Consider the following 20,844-nt stretch of genomic DNA (forward strand, 5'->3'; position numbering starts at 1 on the left):
CAGCTATTGCATGGATGATTTCTGCATGTTCGCAGGCCCAGTGACTTTTAGATAAGTGGCTGTGAGGGGCAGGTGTGGGAACACAGAATTTGTTTTTCCATGCTACATAATGATCTGTTTTCTGGGCAAGGAATTGGAATTGTCTTATTTTTAATATTTAAATGTCCTTTTAAAACACTTACCATGCTGTTCACCTGTATAATTATAATGCCTTAGCTTACTGAAAGTGGAAAAAGACTTAAAATTCAGTTTTATGGTGATCCATAAAATGACAGTGAAGTTTTTGAAGGAACCTGGATAATTCAGTTGTATTAAGGTCTTTGTGACTCACCCAGCATTATGGTTTCTGAAGGAACTATGGCAGATTTGCTTTCAAGGTTGGTTTTTTTGGGGGGGAGTGGGGTGGGGTGGTGTTTTGATGTTTGCATCTGAATCCAACTTTTTCCTCTATTATTCTTCCGCCCCCCTCCGCTCCCCCCCACTCTGAAACTGAAAGAAAGCTTGGCTGTTTGGGAAGAGTTGTGGGGGTGTGGGTGTAGAAGAATACAGAAACCTTTCAGAAATGTTTCCCTTTTCATTTTTAAAACATATAGTGGTATATTCCCCCACCCCCGGGGGGGGATTTTTGGCTGAATTGAAATCGGCATTGGTTTGGGGTCAATATATAAGAAACAGCCTAGTAGTGTATGTTGTATGTATGTATTTTAAGGTGATACTTAACATTTTAATGCCTGAAGAATTCAATGAAACGACATGGAATTGCTTTACAGTTGAGGTGCCAGGTAGTGGTGCCTTCTATGTTACTAAATCAGATGAATTATTCTATAAATTTATATAAGGTGAAAAGTAAGTATTTTTCCTGGAGTCCGCTTGGAACCTGTATTAGATGGGAGCTTTGCACGCTCTCAACTAGCAGGGAGCACCTACATTTGTATGCAGGGTGGCCAGAGGCTAGCAGTGATGGGTATGTTTGCTGTATCGGGACAGAGTTCTGAGTCTTCTGTAGTTTCAGATTTGTTTCATCCCTTTAATTCTCCAAAGGGATAACAGGGGGGTGAGAAAACACTGTTAACTTCATAGGATTGCAACCTGTGGTGTTAAACAATGGATGGTCTTTGTTTTTTCTGGTGGAACTTTAACAGGAAGAGCTGCAGAAAGGTTGCTTTGGGGTTCTTGTTTTTTATTTCTGAAAAGGAGGATGTGAAATAGCTGCTACCTCTTTCCACTTCTCTCCTCAGCTTCGTGCAAACACTGTTTGGCACATCATTAGCAGTAGACCAGAGAGTTGTTCGGGAGTTGCTTGATGCTGGAGTGTGGGCCAAACCTCACACTTTGGCTTGAAGGGAATCTCTGAAAGGCTGCAGGAGGACTGGCATGTGCCTTATGGGGTACAGTAGCAGGACGAGTCCCCTTCGCCTCTGAATAATACCAGACCTGTATGTACACATACACATGTCTATACTGAGAAATGTCAAGGGAGAGGAGGGGCAGCATTTGAAGCTTCCAAAAGAGAAGCTAAAAATACTGACTAAAAGAAAAAGATTTTGAAAAATATGAAGGAGAAATGCCCCCAGTAGTGTCCTGCTGCTTGTTGTGCCGCGCTAATGACTTTCATCTGCTGGAAACATGCTTACTTCTCATCCTGACACGGTTCGAGTGTTGCATGATGTATTGAGATGCCAAAGTAGGGGTTGATCCTTTCTTTCCCTGTAACTGGGAAACAACAGAAAAATAACAATATGTAACTAGGTCTTGATTTTTAAAGAGGAAAACCTTGAGTTTAGTTTTCTAGTTTTTCAGTCCTATGGCTTGCTTCTCATCATTTCTCTGAGCTGCAGGAAGAGCTGTCATTGTCATGGTTTAGTAAAGCTATTTTTGCCAAGTTGTTCTTAAAGCTTTAACTTTTCTCTTTTTAAAGAGCATCCACCTTGCTTGGTGAGGTGTTGTGGTGGGTTAACCTTGGACTGCAGCCAGACGCCCACCCAGCCGCGCTCTCACTCCCGTTCTCAACAGGGTGGGGGCAGAAAATGAGGTGAAAAACCTCGTAGATTGAGATAAAGACTAGTAATTACTGTCAGGGGCGAAACAGACTTGACCTGGGAAAGATTAATTTTTATTGCCAATTAAAATAGATTTGAATGTTTAAAACAAAGGCAAAAATTGAAACACCACCTTCCCCCCATCCCACCCCTTCTTCCCAGGCTCACTGGGAGCATGTCTCCATCGGCTGCTCACTGCGTTCTGCTGGGAGAGCATCCGCCCTCGCCCATGAGCTAAACCGTTAATCATGTTTGAGCATCAACATGCTCGTTGCAGAGATGTTGGCTGGCATTGGGTAAATGGTTTTCCCTGTGCTTGGATCCTGTCTGCACTTGGTGGTCAGTTGCTGGGTTTTGTGGTGTGCCACTGGGCAGCAAGCAGGTTCAGCCGAAGGAGAAACACGTCTGTGGGACTAAAACATGGTGACGTTCTTTCTGTCCTGCAGGCGTTGTCTGTAAAATTTGATTATTGTGGGAATTAACCTTCCCCATAGCCTCTGCCAAGTGCTGCGGTTTGTGTGATGGGCAGAGACAGTGTTGGGCGTATAGGCGCTTTATGTGAAATAGTGGGCAGCATTTTTAGGGCTTACCAGCAAAAGAAAACTGTGGGTTTTGTTTTTGTCTTGTTCAACGTACAGGGCCGAGAGCGGTTAATTACAATGGGCCTTTCAGCCTCTGCATGAGATGCACACTTTGTTTCCTGCTGCCTATGGCTAGTTATAATGCAGGTCCTTATGTCTGAAGTCAGCGCAGCTGCTGGCTGAGGGTCAGGAGCTTTAGCTGAAGGGATGCCTTGTCTAGAGGTGCTTGTTTGTGAAGGGCAGTGATGTTAGTTTTGTAGCATCAGCTGGTTTTGGTGATTGGGTAGTCAGTCTCATCCGAGGTGGTTAGTGCAGTGAACATCCACTGAGCTCGGTTGTGTTCCTGCAGGAGCCTGCCACATCTTATGTTCTCCGGCTTTGGTCTAGAGAGGGGTGCTTTGGCCCCATGTTTGTATTTCTGTTGTCAAAATGTGGTGTCAAAAACCACATGGTTAGCTTGAGTCCTTGAGTCACAGTGCTATGATGCTAGTCTAGGTTGGGTTTTGTTTTCTTTTTCTTCTCTTGCTGTAATCTGTGATATTTGGTACTATTAAAAAAAATTGTATATCAAAGGAGCTGGCTTGAGGTTACTGAAAAGCTTTCCCGTAGTCTTTGGAATTCAAACCTACCAACTTGAAAGAACTTGAGAGCAAAGGCTGAAAAGGGAGGATTTCAAGTATTCCATGGAGCTAGATAAACCATTTGCTTCCAAGAGTTTATTTGCTCAATTGAGGCCACTTCTGCATTGGCAAATCTCTCTGTGAATGAATGGATTCCAAAAACAGCTTGGGAGTTATTCGATGGCTATTGAAGTTAAGCCACGCTAGCAAACCATGTGCTAGAGGCACAGCTTTGTGGGTTTGCTGTGTCATTTGGCGCAACTGTACAAGCTTTCTCAAATGCTGGCCCTATACAGAAGTCCAGTGTTTTCTGTGGATTAGGATGCATCAAGGCTGCTGTGTTGCTCTTAATCTCAGTGCTAGCTCTTACCAAGAAGGCAGAAGTTTCAAATCTCTTCTTGCTGTGTCTTGTGGAAGCATTTGGGGCTTATGGTGTAGCCTCTTGTAGCTGAGATGGCATTTATTGATGTGAATCATTCAGCTTAATTCAATGCTGGACAAGCTTTTTGCCAGAATTTTTATTTTGCCTTCTTATTTAAATAGATCCCTAATGAATTACTGTAGTTGTGTATAATGACTCTTGGGAAATATTGGATGCAGCCTCTAGAATCAGTTCTGTGACGTTTTCAAATTGCAAACTCTTGAAGTATATCTCTGAACAGTGCCCAGAGTCCCTTGTCGCTATCTGAGTTTTCAAGATGCTCCCACGTTAATGAGGTCCATCATTGGTATTCTGTGGGCAGATATCCAGTGAGCAACTGGTTAGCCGGGTAACAACTTGGAGGTAAATCTGATTCCAAAGTTCTCTCTGCTTTCACTGCATTGCTGGGATGAGAGGGTGACTGGCAGGAGAAACTGGCTTGTTTTCATCCAGGACACAAGATTTTTATTTTATTTCCTCAGGGTCAGGGCTTGAAACCAGTTGTGGACTCTGCACAGCTGGGATTTTGAGTCAAGGGAGGGAGAGTGGGAGAGTTTGGGATGGAGGTAGGAAGGCAGAATTTAACTTCTTGGAGAGTTCTTTTTACATAAGAAGCTTCAAGTGGGGCTGCAGCAAATAGTCATATGGCTTCAATGAATTGGATTTCTTTCTTGTAGAAGCCACAGTGAGTCTAGGAATCAGTATAAGGTTGTATGGTCTCATGTCTGGAAGCTTTTTTCCAGGCTCTCCTGTAATGTCCCAGCTCAATACTTCTGCGTCCCCATCTTCAAAATGACTTGCTCTGAGATGGAGTTACTGTTTGGGGGGTGGATGACCAAAACAAACAAAAATGTTCTGCAAATGGCCTGTGGCAAAGTGCTAACAGTGCCTTTTGGCATGAATGGAGTGTGTCTGGTTACTCCAATGTTGAATTTGACCAAAACGTTATGGATTTCTGTTAGGCATCGCACTGAAGCTTCAAGGTATGGGGTCTTTAAGAGATGCACAGAACTTTGCTGCACTGGAAGTGCAAGTTGAAACTAAAATAACCTTTGCTTTCTCCTTTATTTACCCCCTATGGTGCACAGTGTGTAGATTCAGACACTTTCAATTTGGTTCTCAGCATCCTGATTACACTCAGAACTCTTGGTATCCAGACAGCATCATGAAAAACTAAGTTCATCGAGTGTTTCCAGCAGTCCATGTCACTGTATTTCCCTGCCCTCTCCCTCGTCCCTGCTGCTCATGCAAGTGAGAGATTAAATGATGGGGGAACAGCAACTTGTTTCCTCTGAGCCAGTATTGGCTAGGCAGATTCTGTTGATGGTGGCATCTTGGCAGGGATGGAAGAACATTCCTGCCACACATGGGTAATGTTTTCAAGCCAGGCTTTTACTTTGCAGCTGGCTGTCCAGAGTTGTCATGTCCAAACTGACTCCCTTCATCAGTCAAGACTAATGTTCGTGCCCAGAAAAATCTGGTTTTATTCGTGTTTGGACAATGTGACATGTGGCAGACTTGGGAGTGGACAGCTTTGCCCATGGGATAATGCTTGTTGGCTGAGACACAACTACTATTTGTATTTTCTGGTGAAGATGCAGACTAGGGATGTTTGGGCTCATTTCCTTGCTTTGTCGTGGACTTCCCAAGCCCTTCTTTGGGCTTTTTCTTTCCATCAGCAAATGTGCTAGCTGTGGTATTATCTGGCTTCATGGGCATCTTGTAGGCTGGGATGATGGGCACTCAGCTGCTACAATGACGGTAACTGGAATGAAAGAGGCACCTTGGCTTGGACCCTGAACCAGGTCTGTATCAGCTACCATAACAAGTTGAATTAAATGAATTAATGGACTAGTAATTTCGTGTTATCCTACCTGTGGCTGATCTGTGAGGCTTCTCCCTAGGCTATGATGCAGCCTTGTTGCCAGCTGAATGGTATCACAGCTTCCTTCACACCTGCCTGAAACTACAGGGTTGAAGCATCTAGCCCTTTGTTTTTTGAGCCTTCATAGGAGAAGACTACTCGGGGCTGCTTTACTTGCTCTTTGGTAGTGATGGATTTTAAAAGAGCCTGAGGGTATTATTTTTCAAAGATGCTTTCTGAGCCATACTCTCATTGACAAAAGTGACTTACTCTAAGTGTCTCTTTCAAAATGGGACTCTTGCTCCAAAGCCACTAAAGTGCTTTTGAAAAATCTCCTTCCCTGTTATGCACTGCAGTGGACTGCTTCAGTGGTGTCTAGCTTCATTCAAAGCAGGCCAAATTTAGAGTTTAAATGTTATGTGCCTGGCTAATAAACTGTATTGTAATTAGTGCCTTGGGGAGGTGGGAACCAGCGAGAAGCTGAGTATAAAGAGAATGAACTTCATGTAGAAGCTGTCTGCGAAGGATGAGTGAAGAACTGTGGAAGGAGATGAAAGCATGGGATTTGGAATGGCTGCAGAGGATATGTGCAATGGGAAGAAAATGGGCATGGAGCTGTGAGGAAAACTTTAATTGGCTTGGGTTAAAGAAGACAAAAGATCTAGCATAGCAGGTAGTGAGACTGGATGAAGAATGATCTTTCCACTGGTAAAATCCTCTCAGTTAACGTAACCTGCAGACAGGCTAATGCAAGCACCAGTTTTCCAGCTTTCCCCTTGCAATCTGGACTGGACTCATCCCTATTCTCCGTCACAAGTCCACTAATGTCATCTCCCAGTTTGAGAAACCCATGCTCAGAGGCTGCATGGGCCACTTTGCTGACATATCAGGGGCTTTGTCTTGCTTGGTTTCATGCATATGGCTTTCATTTCCCTTGCTTGCTGTTTATCTCCCAGCGAAGCTTTATATGGCTTTGAGCAATGCACTGGGAGATGACAGATGCGTGTTGGTGGGAATACTGCAGCCATGTGTGCAGCTTTTGTCCTGGCTGGTCTGTCATGCACCTGCAAAATCAGGTTAAGAGAAACCAGAGGTTGGGAAAGTACAAGGAGGAAAGAGATAGCACTCATGTTGGCTGCGCTAATTGGTTAGTGAATGTCTCTGTCCTGGTGTTAAACATTGAAGGCGAAACCATTGCTACTCTGCAGTGCCTGAATTCTGGATTCTTCCCAGAATTTGGTGTGCCCCTGCTGTAGGAGCAGTGGTCCTCCATGGGAACCTCTCTTGCATTGTGCTTTTGCTCATGTCAGACTCTGGTAGGTAAGTAGAAGAGGTGGTGACTTCTGTTTTCCTTGAATGTGCTAGCTGAATTTTTGCAGGGTCTGGTGATTCTACAGTGAAGGGATCCCGTCAGCTGCTGTTCGGTGCCTGTCTCTGACACGGGTTATTGTTAATCCTGCAGACACAGGGGTGAAATTCAGCCATTTGTTGTGTACAGCCACAGCAGATGCATTTGTTCATTGGCTTTTTGATAGCTCGCTTCACAGTGGATCCTAAGGACCAGAGCTCCCATCATCTGGTGAGACATCTCGTTGCCTGTATCTCCATTTTACAGGGGACACATTGAGACAAGTGAGATTATGACAAGTCCGCAAGTTCTAGCTAGATCTCCCGTTTAATTTTTCTTCAACTGTAAGAATCTTTTTATTCCCTATGTGTTATTTTGTGTGTGTTATTTTAAAAGACACTTGTAAATTGCCTTCTGTTCAGGAGGAAAGAGGCTTGCTGCCTTTGAGAAGTGGCAAAATGGGGAGATGAGACGATGGTACAGGATATAAAGTTGCATGGCTTGTGTTGCACTCAGGACTGCCAAACTTAAACATGCAAATGTCACAAGTCTGCCCTTTACAACTTCCACCCCACCATTCTTCACACAGGAAATGCTGAGATAATAACCAGGTTCTCAGATGGGAATAGATTTAAGATCACCTTCAAGCCCTGGCTTGTCTGTTTACACCATGAGCCCCCCGTGCTCACCCCCCAACCTGCCCCATTCTTCAACGGGAAGTTCAGCAGCAGCCGGCACGCAGCTCCCGTTCGTACCCTTGGCTCTGCAGAGACAACGTGGAAGGAGAAATGAGTCGTTTGTGAACAGCTTTGTAGGAGGGTGTTACTTGGCAAATAAGCAGGATGACACGGACAGCTCTTGTGTGGGCTGCAGGGTGTGAGATGGGGATAAGCAAGCAGCTCATGTAGCTTTGGGACAAGCTCGGGGTGTTGTTAGTTAAGTGGTAGAGAGACCCTAATTCCACCTGCAGATGCTTACAGTAATTTGGTGTTTCTTTTATGAGTTGTTATGAATCACAATACAATGTGGCCATTTTGTTGGTTCCCTTTTAAATGGCTTCCTTCCTCCCAAGGCTTACTAAATTAAAGCGTTTCATGTACTGGTTGATGAGAAATGCCTCTAACTTCTCCCAAAGCTGAGTTCCCATTTGTTGTAGCCAGGCATCCTTGCTGCTGGGTAGGGAGTGGAGTACGAGAGATATCAGCAGAGCCAGAGCAGATGAGGAGAAAAGTAGTAGGACTTGTCAGAAAACCTCCTCTCTCAGTATATAGCCTTTATATAATCACTGTTGTCCTCCAACCGTGAAAACTGAATTCAGCTTCCATCAAAGCTTTTATTAATGCTGCTTCAGAGTGTCCTGCCTGTGTCACTTCTGCCCTGGTTCGTGCCTGGCAGCTGGGACTGCTTCTGCAACCAGCTCCACAGGCCTCTCTTCTTGATCTGCACTGTGGCATAACTCGGATGCAACCCTTAGCCCTGAATTCAGCTCTTGTTCATAAATTAAGATAACATGAAGTCCCTTGCATGACAGGTTTTCTTGCCAGGCTTGCGTTATGGTTTCTGCTGTGGTAAGTAGCCCTGTTTATAGTAGAAAGCCTTCTCTGCAGGCATAAAAGTGTTGTGTTAGGAAGTATTTTACTAGGTAAACAAGCAAACTTGCATTGATTTGGGGAGGCGGAGAAGTGAGGGTGTTGCAGTGTGACAGCTTACAATCCTGCCTCTCCAGTGCTTTGATAGTACTTAGGAAGGGACTTTTTTCCTGTTAACAGTCTTCCAGAGACATGAGTTTCATCTCCTCTTTGCCACTGGAAGTGAACCTTGGGCGATGGTGCCCTGTTTACAGAGTCCCGGACCCATGTATGAATCTTGTTGCCAGTCCTTTATATGGCCAAGAGTGCCTTTGATGCTGTAGGAGCCTACATCTGAGTTATATACAATTTAAATTCTTCTTCATCTGGCTTTGTACACCTACTTGCCAGCCACAGGAAAAAAAGGAGATCCATCTCTGAATGTGTCAAAGATGCTCTGGCTGCTTTCCCTTGGCTGTTTACTTTGACAGAGCTAAGTGGCTGCCCCTGCTCACGAGCCCCGGCTGCTGTGCACTTATTCCACGTGGAATTCTTCATCCTCCGGGTTTGAAATGTGCCGGCGGCACTGTTCTGTGCTACAGTTTTTAAAGCACGCAAAAATACGGTTACAGGGTTGAGGTCTGTGCTTCTTAGTATGCTTATGATGCATTATTTTGCTGCCAGTGAAAATGACATAACATTTAAAAATAAATAAGGATTCACATATCCACTAGCTTTGTTGTTTGTGTGCTACTAAAGAGCAGTGTAGGCTACAAATGGATTCTGGCATGGGATGTATTTATGTAGATAACTTGTCAGAGACTGAAATACTATCTGCCTTCCCACAGTGAGGTGAATCTTGAACAGCAGCAGACTTGGAGGCAGAAAGCTTGTGTGGACAATCAATCTGCAGTTGTGATAGTATCACCATATGTTGGGATTTCAAAAGGTTAACAAAATGCAGATCTCGGCCATGGTGCACATCTGTTGCAGAGCAGCAGAAAAAGCCTTTCAAGTTTTACTAGGAAGTTCGGTGTGGCCTGGTGCTCTGTACCTGGGTCTATTTTGAGCTGTCGGTGACTCACGCTAACTTTCCATGATGGATGTGAGGGGGTAGTTGCAAATAACACCCCTGACGCTCTTTTTGTTCACACCTCTCTAAATGGGGCAGTGTTCCTTCTCTTCCTCAGGGGAGGCAGGGAAAGGGGGTCAGTCCCTTGTGTCCCATGCAGGATCCTTAAGAAACAAATGGGGAAGATAACGACAGCCCAGTTGCCTTGCTGATTGCTGCAATGATTGCCTGGATTAGAGGTCAGGTTTTTATGTCGCATATTTGATCAGTATGGATCCCAGTTTCACTAGAGTAGTGGAAAATACACTTGTTTAACTTTGAGAGGCACGTGAGGGGTTTTTTTCTGTTTTAAGCTACTTTGAAACAAACTGTGGCTTTGCACTGGTGTATCAACTTCTGACCAAACAGGATATCTTCTGTGGGTGCCGACTGCTCTTTGCTTCGTTTGCAATGTGCAACAGCATATAGCATTGCTGTGTTTGTGGCATAGCTGCGTAACCCGCAAAGGGTGACCCAGATACACTTGCTTTGTGCCCTGCGTTGGCTGAGGGCAAGTGGCACAGGATGCTTCAACTACTGAAATGTGGAGAGATGTACAGTGGGGTACAAGAGATGGCAGAAGAGTTTTCTGCATGGTGCTAGAGAGGAGGGGTTGCCAAAAATACGTGTCTTGCCTCGAGCAGGAGTGCGGTGTGCTGTTTCTCTGGCTGCACAGAGTAATACCCTTTCTACTCAGGCCCCTGAAAATCCTGACCTTGAATGTGTGCTTAATTTGGATTGTGTCAATAATCTCAGAGCTGGTCACTAGAATATAAAATTAATTTTTCAACCAGTGAGGCATAGATCCGAGCTGCAAACTCGTCGTGGCACCAGTACAGTAACTTGCAGATTTTCCAGTGCTGGCCTAGAAACAGCATAGGCACATGCAGCAACAGCCAAGCTAATAACACCCTACTTCTCAGCAGTGGTTCAGCTGCGGTGTCTATTATCCCTGTCATGTGAATGCAAATTTCTATGCAGAGATGGTTTCCAGACCTTGAGCAGAGCCAGCTTGGGTGTGTTCATATCGCCACCCTTTTTTGTTTTCCCTTATGTTCATGTGCCCAAAGCCAGCGTGGGTTGCCAGCATCTGCGGTGAGAACATCTCTTAAGTTTCCACTGACTTTACTGGATCAGGAATGGTGTTGAAACAAGTGATCAGCAGCCTGAGATGGGAGGTCCTGATGCCTTCACTATTTCAGCAGGATGGGGAACAGCAAGGAATGCTGACGCGTGGGGCTGGGCAAAGAGTATTAAGCTTGTTGCCCTCCTCCCAGCCATCAGATAGCAAAGGATTGGGCAGAATGGTGGATAGTCGTCTGAGTGCAAAGGCTGCAGCTCCGGCTGGCAGGTCTGCACCATCTACCCCAGTGGTGGCCAATGCCTCTACCCAGACGGACCTGCTGAAGGGAGAAGCTGCAGTGCAGACCTCAGACTGCAGGAAGAGCCTAGACCTTTCTCCTGGGGCAGGGACAGGCAGCAGAGCTGCCTGCAAAAGGTGTGCCCAGGTGGAGGACCTCCTGCAGCATGTGGCTGAGCTGCAGGAGGCGGTGAGAAGGCTGCGTAACATCAGGGAGGCTGAGAAGGAGTTAGATAGCTGGTTCCGAGCACAGTCTTCAGTGGGCCCACGGCCAAACAGCCAAAAACTCCCCCACTGGCACACAGGGAAGAGGCTGGGGGGGCAATAATGCACAAGAATGGAAGCTTGCAATGGCAAGGACCTGCAGGAGGAAGAGACTTCCCCCAAAGCCTGAAGTGCCCTTGCAGAACTGCTTCACTGCCTGCAGACTGAAGAGGAAGGACCTGTCACATCAGGAGAGACACTGGAGCCGAGTAAGGCAGCCCTTTCTGCTCCCCGTGTAACAACTAGTGCCACTAAGTGATAGTAGTAGGTGACTCTCTTCTGGGAGGTACGGAGGCACCCATCTGCTGACCTGACGCACTCTCTAGAGAGGTGTGCTGCTACCAGGGGCTCCTGTCGGGGATGTCACCGAGAGACTGCCAAGCCTTGTACAGTCCACCAACTATTACCTGCTGCTGTTGTTTCATGTGGGCACCAGCAATACAGCCAGGAACAGTCTGAGGAGAATCAAGAAGGATTACAGAGCCCTGGGAGCAGTGGTAAGGGACTCTGGAGTGCAGGTAGTTTTTTCATCAATCCTCCTGGTCAAAGGGAAGGGGTTTGAAAGGGTTAGTCGAATCTGGTGAATCAACAAATAGTTACAGGACTGGTGCCAGAGCCAGGAGTTCGGCTACTTAGACCATAGGACTTGCTTTGAGAAATCTGGTCTACTGGGGGCTGATGGGGTCCGTCTGTCACACAAAAAGGAAGCCTACAGAGGGTGGAAGCAAGGACAGGTAGCCTGTGAGGAATGCAGAGAAATTGTCCAAGCAGCCAGGGATCAGGTTAGGAAAGCTAAAGCTCTGACAGAATTAAATCTGGCCAGGGATGTCAAAGGCAACAAGAAAAGCTTCTATAGGTACGTCAGCGATAAAAAGAAGACTAGCAAAAATGTGGGTCCTCTCCAGAAGGAAATGGGAGAACTGGTTACCTGGGACATGGAGAATGCTGAGGTACTCAATGACTTTTTTTGCCTCGGTCTTCACCGGCAAGTGCTCCAGCCACACCACCCAAGTCACAGAAGGCAAAAGCAGGGACTGGGAGAACGAAGAACCGCCCACTGTAGGAGAAGATCAGGTTCGAGACCATCTGAGGAACCTGAAGGTGCACAAGTCCATGGCACCTGATGAGATGCAACCACAAGTCCTGAGGGAACTGGCAGATGAAGTTGCAAAGACCCTGTCTGTCATATTTGAGTAATTGTGGCAGTACAGTGAAGTTCCCACTGCCTGGAAAAGGGGAAACATAACTCCCACTTTCAAAAAGGGAAAAAAGGAAGACCCAGGGAACTACAGGCCAGTTAGTCTAACCTCTTGCTCAGCAGGATCATGGAGCTGATCCTCCCAGAAACTATGCTATAAGGCACATGGAAAACAAGGAGGTGACTGGTGACAGCCAACATAGCTTCACTAAGGGCAGGTCATGCCTGACAAATTTGGTGGCCTTCTATGGCGGGGTTACACTGTTGGTGGATAAGAGAATTGCTATGGATATCATCTACCTGCACTTGTGCAAAGCCTTTAACACTGTCCTGCACAACATCCTTGTCTCTAAATTAAACACATGGATTTGACAGATTGGTCACTTGGTGGTTAAGGAGTTGGCTGGATGGTTGCACTCAAAGAGTTGCAGTCAACGGCTCGATGTCCACGTGGAGACCAGTGACGAGTGGCATTCCTCAGGGGTCGGTATTGGGACCAGCGCTGTTTAACATCTTTGTCGGCGACATGGACAGTGGGATTGAGTGAACCCTCAGCAAATTTGCCGACAACACCAAGCTGTGTGGTGGACCTGTGCAAACCACCTGAAGTTCAAGGAGGCCAAGTGCAGGGTCCTGCACATGGGTCAGGGCAATCCCAAGCACAAATACAGGCTGGGCCATGTGCGTTTGCAGCCCAGAAAGCCAACTGTATCCTGGGCCGCATCAAAAGAAGCGTGACCAGCAAGTCAAGGGAGGTGATTGTCCCCCTCTGCTCTTGTGGGACCCTACCTGGAGTCCTGCTTTCAGCTCTCGGGCCCCCAGCGTAAAAAAGATATGGACCTGCTCAAGTGGGTCCAGAGGAGGGCCATGAAGATGATCAGAGGGCTGGAGCACCTCCTATGAAGACAGGCTGAGAGAGCTGGAGTTGTTCAGCCTGGAGAAGAGAAGGCTCTGGGGAGACCTTATAGCAGCCTGCCAGTACCTAAAGGGGGGCTGCAGGAAAGATGGGGAGAGACTCTTTATCAGAGAGTGTAGTGACAGGATGAGGGTGTAAAGGTTTTAAACTGAAAGAGGGTAGATTTAGATTAGATATTAGGAAGAAGTTCTTTACTGTGAGGGTGGTGAGGCAGTGGAACAGGTTGCCCAGAGAAGTTGTGGATGCCCCATCCCTGGAAGTGTTCAAGGCCAGGCTGGATGGGGCTTTGAGCAACCTGGTGTAGTGGAAGGTGCCCCTGCCCATGGCGGGGGGGGTGGAACTGGATGATCTTTAAGGTCCCTTCCAACCCAAACCACTCTATGATAAAATGCCAAGGGAGTTGTCTGCTTTTTTAAAAAATTGGGCTCAACCCCAAGTGATCATCTGAATGCTGGAACTGCGGAGCAGAAAAACATCAGAGCAGAGGATCATTGCCGTTCCCTTGGGCTTGAAGCCTGAGCCTGGTGGCTGTGCTGTCAGCTCAGAGGGTGGGTGGCAAGGCAGGCTGAGCCCACGGGTACCAGCTCTATGGGGAGGAGACCTTGCCTCCAACTATGGGATGCCCTTTGCCCTGTCCTGCATGGCCGCTGGAAGAGAGGATGAGGTGACATCTGAAGAAGTGGGTGGAGGTGCATGGAAGCCACGGCTTTTTCTGGCATGGTCACTTTGGCTCTTTGAGGAACCTTGTGTTTCCCAGCTCTGTAATGGAGACTATGGGAGACGGTTCACGTTTGTTTTCCTTTGGGAACATAGTTGCCAGGCAATTATTTTACACCCTGTAGCACTGCAGACATGTCTCTTCAAGTCCAATCTTTTACCACATAACTGAGAAAATGTATTTTACATTAAAAAGGAGCCTTTTAAAAAGGCCCTTCAGGCATAAAGTCAATGTGTTTTCTATATATAACCCTGTATTATTAATACAATGAACTTATCTGTAGGCTCTGTGGGTGAATATGACTTGATCATTGGAGATACGAACAATATGATATTCATTTTCTGTGCATTGTGTCTCTGACTCCATAATGGTGTCCCCAGCCTTCGGTTCATTTCTTAGTGATAAAGTGGGGCAATAGTGTGAAGCAGGTTTGTGGATTGCATTTTTGTTGAGCATTAATATAAAATAAACAGCCTATAGAGAGAACAAATTTACCTTGCTTCAGAAATGCCAAGATCTATAGATTTGGGACAGACAGGAATGATGAATGTGAGCATGTATTATTGAAATAAGTCCAGAATAGCATGGCAAAAGCTTCCCTGGATTTAGTTACAGGGCTTGCTATAGAAGTTGCTTTGGCTGGAAAATTTTAAGGTGGTGATTGATGTCTTTCCTTTTTTTTTTTTTTTCTTTTGATGTGGGTCACTTATCACTGTGTGCGTTATGTGAGATCATTTTCCTTTTTCCATCATTGAAGAGTGTTTTACAGTGGACTTAGGAGGCCCCTTTAGCCCAGGTCCTTTTGAGCTTAGTCTTCGAAATCGCACGAGATGAAATGCGTGTGTGCAGACTTCTGTGGCTCTGTAAGAAGAAGAGATAGTACAAGCATGGTGTAAGTTTTAATTACTTCTTGTTATTGTGTGTTAGGCGGTGTGTTCACAGAAAGGGAGAACGCTGGGTTATGTGATCTTTCTAGATCCCAAGCCCACTTTCTGCATGAGCAAGGTACACAGATGCCCAACCTGATTTAGTTTACGGTGGTCCAATTGACTGATCTGGTATAGACTTAGTCTGGAGGAGCATGAACTTGTGGAGTAACAACAGCTGCATGGTTCTGTTGATATCTCTAATGCCATAGCTAAATCTTAGTGGATCTGCTGCTAAAAACTGGGTGGGAGGTGTCTGGAGTGGGTGAAACGGGAGTCCCGCTGGAGATAGAGGATGCGGTTAGACACAGAAAGGCAGTTCCTATCAAAGGGGCTGGTGGAGACCTTGAGACATGGAAGAAGGCAACGAGGCTGGCACGATTGAGGGCTTTGTACAGTGCTGCAGCTGAAGTACTTTGCTAGTCAGAGAGCCTCAGTGACCTGCTAAGCGCTGGTCTGCAGGACAGAGAGGAGGACGTAAGAGAGAAGGCAAGGTACAGCTGTCTTTAGCACAGGGACATACCCATACGAAGCTGTAGCTTCAGTAATGTTCCCAACATTGTGGGCACTGGCATTTGCCACAATTACAATGCTGTCTCTACCTCTGTCCTCTTATGCGTTCTCTGGACTTGTCTGGTCCAGTGGGTGGTTTCACGCCACTAACTTTCTGGGGTCAAACCGCATGTGTCTCATGTTATCTTGTCTGCATGAGTTTTACTGGATGTTGTAATAGCTTCCTGGTAACTGTTTTCATCTTACATTAGAAGCTTTTTTGACTGAATAGCCTCTTAATCTGTTCTTTCCAGCCCTGGCAAAACAGCTGTGTAAATTGACAGGAGCCAGGAAATAGCAGCTTCACAGCTAATAACGTGGGCTCCTTGTGTTCCCTGCTGTGTTTTAGCAGGAGGTTGTCCATCTGAAGCCGCTGTACTGCCTCACCACTCCATTCTCTGCATCCCTGCTATTAAACCAACATCCACGGGGACTGCCCTCTTGAATGCTCAACCTGGTCTCAGCACACAGGGATGCTTTATAATCCGTGCAGCCTGTTCACGTGATGTTACTATTTTGCAGGGACCTGTCGTGTCTTTTGCAACGTTTTATGTAACTCTCGATAAATAGAGTTAGTGTCTAGGAGCAGTGATGGCTTATCTGCTGGGGAGCAGGCTTGTGAAAGGGAATACGGGCAATACAGTGCTCTTTTATCTACCAGTTAGAAGGGCACCAGGAGCATCCCACGTGCAAACTGCAAGTATTTAGTCAGATTACACTTTATATGCAGGAAGCCCTGTAAAGATGGGGTATAGAGAAGGGTGGGAGAAAAACCTCAGCCCATGGCTAGAATCAGTTTTGAATAAACGCAGGTAACATCTCTCCTGTGTTAATGCCGATTTTGTGGTCGGCCTGTGTATTTAAGGTCACAGTCAATGTCAAAGCAAGAATTTGAGCTGTGCTGTCTGGGCTGCAACCACCCTGGATGTAATGCAGTTGTGCTCCTGGTGTTCTCTGGCTAAAAATCTGCACGTTGACAGTTTATTTCCCAGCCCTATTTTTATTTTGGGATTTATTCTCCCCCCCCCACCCCCCCCACCCCTGACTGTCAGTGTTTTGGAGGCTACTCTGCTGATGCTGGTCTCAGCGCTTTGTACTTGGATGCTGTTTTCCTCTGGATGCTCAAGGCTGATGTAATGATTTTGTTCTTTCACTGTTGCCCCCCACTGCACCCCATACCCACTTAATAAAGACAGCTGGTAGCACTGGGTGGCAGTGCTACAGTCAGAAGGAGCAAGCTGGGAAATGCAGTGAGGTCTGGCCAGAGGAATAAGGAGAACTTCTGCCAGCTTTTATCGGGAGGGTTGGACTTTGCTTTGTGTTCTCCTCCTCCTCCTCCTTCTCCTCCTTTTGTTTCACTCTCTTCATCAAAGCAAAGCAAGAAACTGTTAGGGGATGGTGAGACTCTGGTTCCCTATTGTGAGTAGTTTAGCTTTTGTAAAAAGGAAAAGAACTACTGGAGTCCCACTGAAATAAGAGCAGAATGAGAACTGGGACTTCCGGCTTTATTTCCCAGGTTTGTCACCAATTTACTGTACCTGTCAGTGTGAACTGCACTTAGAAATGGTGCAGGTTTTTATCTGAAATCCAGCTGTCCAAAATCTGACCCTTGTGTGGCACCCAAGTGTTTCTAAATACCATCCTGCTTTCTAGCCACTTGTATATATGTATAGTAAAAGCCTAAAATTCAGCAGCCAGGTCAAAATGTGAGAGAGACTTCCAAAGCTACATAATACCACTTGGCCTTGGGAAATCACTTCTGTTGGCTTTCGATCTCCCAGCCTAAATTATTCCATCACAAATTAATTTTGTTGACTGTACTTTTCTCAGTATTTGGCTCTCTGTGCCTCAGTTTACGCAGCTGTAATGAGTAACTATTAGTTTCCTATGTAGGTACAGCTCAGAAATGAGCACCATGGATGTGAGTTTGCATGCTCAGAGTTATATACTCATCTTGGAGAGATTCTGCCAATAATGGTGTTCATGGGACCTCAACTATAGCTGAGTTCTTCTAGGGATGTGCTGGAGGTGGCAGCGTGAAGGAGGGCTCCCATACTGGCGGCTTTGTATCACTCGGCGTTTGTTGGCGTTTGCTGTGTGGTGTTGAAGTCTGGAGTCCTACCAGTCGATCTGCACCAGCCCTGTTAGATCACACCTTGCACCAAAACCAGTCCTGTGTTGTGGATGATAAACGTAGCTCTGTTGCACAAGTGCCTGGTGGGGCTGCCTGGGACAATGGCATGCTGACCGTATCCCTCCACCTTGGTGTGCCTTGCTTTGAAAATCCCACTGTAGTGTTTTCTAGCAGTGTCTGTCCCCACCTGCTTAGCTGTGTCACCCTGGCTCCCTCGGAGGGTTGGGAGCAGTGATGTCGCTGTTAGATGTGTGCTCCAGCACTGCCTGCCGAGCGGCGCGGCCAAGGTCGCTGGAGCAGGGACAGGCCGTGCTGTGCCCTCGCACGGGAGGACATCGTTTCCCCTGGTGAATCACAGAGCTGTTTCATCCCAGCAGGTACCTGCACCCGGTCTTTCAGATGAAGTGACAATCTCCTCTCCCTCTGACATGCTCATCTTCACTTGGCTTTGGCGTGGGGAAGAATTATTGCTATTGCACTGCCTGGAGTCATAGGGTTTGATTTTTAGGGTGGGTTGTTTTTTTTTTTTTTTTTTTTTGTTCACCTTGCCTCAGTTCTTGGCTCTTTAGTGGGGGAGGATTACAGTGGTGGTATAAAATGATAACTGCCTCTATGGGATGAAGGCTGAATTTTCAGAAAACGTTAAAACAATCCAGTTTTGGAGATCTGACTTGGACACTTATCAGGGTCAGGTTTGGGAGCTTTTGCTTATGCAAAGCAGCAGAAGTGGGTTGTTTCCATTTTTCCATTTTGTTGCCGATGGGGCTGTCTTTGTCCAACAGTGCCGTGGTGTACCCTAACAGAGGCTAACTGCCCCCGGAGAAGAGCTGCTGTCAGAATACTTTAAAGTCGGTCAGACTGGCTCCTGCTTCGTGAGGTTTATCAGCAAAGATTTTCAGTGCCTCCAGTGGGAGGCTATTTTTATTCTATCCAGGGGCTACCTTCTGCTCCGAGGTCTTTATCACTTTTATTTTTTTTTAATAGCGAAACCTGCCTGTTTTAGGATAACCTTAAATATCTTCATCTTTTGCAATCTGAAGAACAAGATAGTCTTTTATCCAAGGTAAAAGTTTTTGGCATTTCTGTGACACGTTCAAAATTTCTTTTGCTTTGTTTTGGTTTTTTTTTCCTGTATAAGGGGGACGCTGCTATAGACTTGAGAATGTGCTGAGCTTTCCTCCCTTGAGTAGGGATGACAGCAAGTGAGGTACCTAATGTTTCGTTTTCATACTCTGATCAGTGCTATGACTTTTGCAGAAAATCCACATTGTGTTTCATTGCATCATGTAATCAAGACTGGAAGAACTCTCAAGAGATGATCTGGTTCATTTTCCTGCCCTATGGCAAGATCAGTCATACCTGTGTCTTTCCCGACAGATGCTGGTCTATGCTCTTTTAAAGATCTCTGCAGCCTCTCCAGGCAGTGTATTTCAGCGCTTCACAATCCTTACCAGTAAAAGTCTAGTTTCTCCCCACCTTGTCTTTAACTTGAATCATCTCTGCTGCAGTTTAAACCTGTCACTTCTTGTCCTGCCCATTTTGAATACAAAGAACAGGTCATTCCTTTTTGCAGCAATGTTAAATATTTGAAGACTATTCATGTGCTTCTCTCTTCTTAGTGTTAAATAACCACCATTTGTTAAATCTTCCCGTGGTGGATTTAAATCTTTTATGTAAACTTTAATTGGCCTGTCTTTCAAAAAATATTCTCTAAGTGACAATCCCAGTCATTAACTACTCCACAAACAGTTTAAACCCTTTGATCAGCATTTTATTTATATACTTTAATAGAAGCCTTCTATGCTGGCCACATTGCCTATTTGTGCATCACTGTCTCTGACTGACTTGATGGCCTTGTGCTGGTGTGCGAGTCAAGTATCCACAAGGTTTTCTGCTGCTCGCTAACTGCGGTCCATTCCAAGAGAAAGATTGGGTGCCTGGCATGATGTGAGGCTTGGTGTGGTTTGTGCCTTGGTTCTGTGGGACAGTGTTTCCAACGTGAAGGCTGTGCATTCAAATAGAAAGCGAGCCCAAAGAGAGGCTAACCAGTCACCGAGTCGTGGGTTTCTGCAGGCACCCAAAATATACATTGATGTATGCGGGAATTTGGAAGTGAACATGTGCTCAGACAGGTGGTAGGCTGTGAAATGTCACTTGGTATTAGGACCTTCTGATGTGGCTGTATTTGAACAGTCAGATCATGCTTGGAGGTCAACTACTACTATACTGTGATTTGGACGTTGTTGATGTGTATGTTTTTGGCTCCAAGGGAAAGTCAAGGAAACTTATGCTTTAGCAGGACATATGGGGAGGACAGAAGGCAGGTTGTATTCCCTCTCAGTAATTTTCTCTGGATTTCTCTGTTGTAGGTGAGTGTTTTAACCACCTTGGAGCGGCGATTCAACCTTCAGAGTGCTGATGTGGGAGTCATTGCCAGCAGCTTCGAGATTGGCAACCTGGCCCTCATCCTCTTCGTGAGCTACTTTGGAGCCCGAGGACACCGGCCACGCTTGATAGGATGTGGAGGGATAGTCATGGCCTTGGGTGCCCTCCTTTCCGCGTTGCCTGAATTTCTGACCCATCAGTACGAGTATGAATCGGGAGAAATACGCTGGGGGGCTGAAGGGAGGGATGTGTGTGCTGCCAATGGGTCCACCAGTGATGAGGGACCAGACCCGGACCTTATCTGCAGGAATAGGACTGCTACCAACATGATGTACTTGCTGCTCATTGGAGCACAGGTCCTCCTGGGCATTGGTGCTACCCCTGTCCAGCCCCTGGGAGTTTCCTACATTGATGACCACGTGAGGCGTAAAGATTCCTCCCTGTATATAGGTAAGGCTCTCTGAACTTCTCACTGAAGGCTTTCCTTGTGGGCTGGCATCTCGCTCCTGTTTTCTGTTTGACACCAGTGGAAGGGATGCCTTGAGGCCTCTTCTCCGTGTGCTGCTGTGCTTGTGAAGGTAACTTGGCATGGCTATCTACACCAAGCCATTGTAAGCAGCAGGGAAACACTGTGATATTGGCTTGTATTGTAGCAATGGTAAAGGTTGACAGCCATGGTGATTATTACTGGATGATTAGGCAGATGCTCACTGCTTCTATTGTGTTTGCCCAGATTGCCTTAAATTCAGATTTTGGTGGCTTATGGTTGAGTTTTAGCTGAAGAATTTCCACGTGGCATATGTGATGAGGATTTTTTTTTTCCCCCCAAGGTGCCCTAG

The 20,844-nt window shown here is 46.2% G+C and overlaps 1 protein-coding gene across 1 annotated transcript in view; it reads left to right on the forward strand.

Moving 5' to 3' along the window:
- SLCO3A1 (solute carrier organic anion transporter family member 3A1) overlaps positions 1 to 20,844 on the forward strand; it is a 161,374-nt gene that overhangs the window by 8,111 nt on the left and 132,419 nt on the right. The window contains exon 2 of the mRNA XM_069798482.1: positions 19,990 to 20,455. Coding sequence (XP_069654583.1) covers positions 19,990 to 20,455 — 466 coding nt within the window. The remainder of the gene's footprint in view (positions 1 to 19,989; positions 20,456 to 20,844) is intronic.

This window comes from Haliaeetus albicilla, chromosome 12 (assembly GCF_947461875.1).
Source record: "Haliaeetus albicilla chromosome 12, bHalAlb1.1, whole genome shotgun sequence".
NCBI lineage: Eukaryota > Metazoa > Chordata > Aves > Accipitriformes > Accipitridae > Haliaeetus > Haliaeetus albicilla.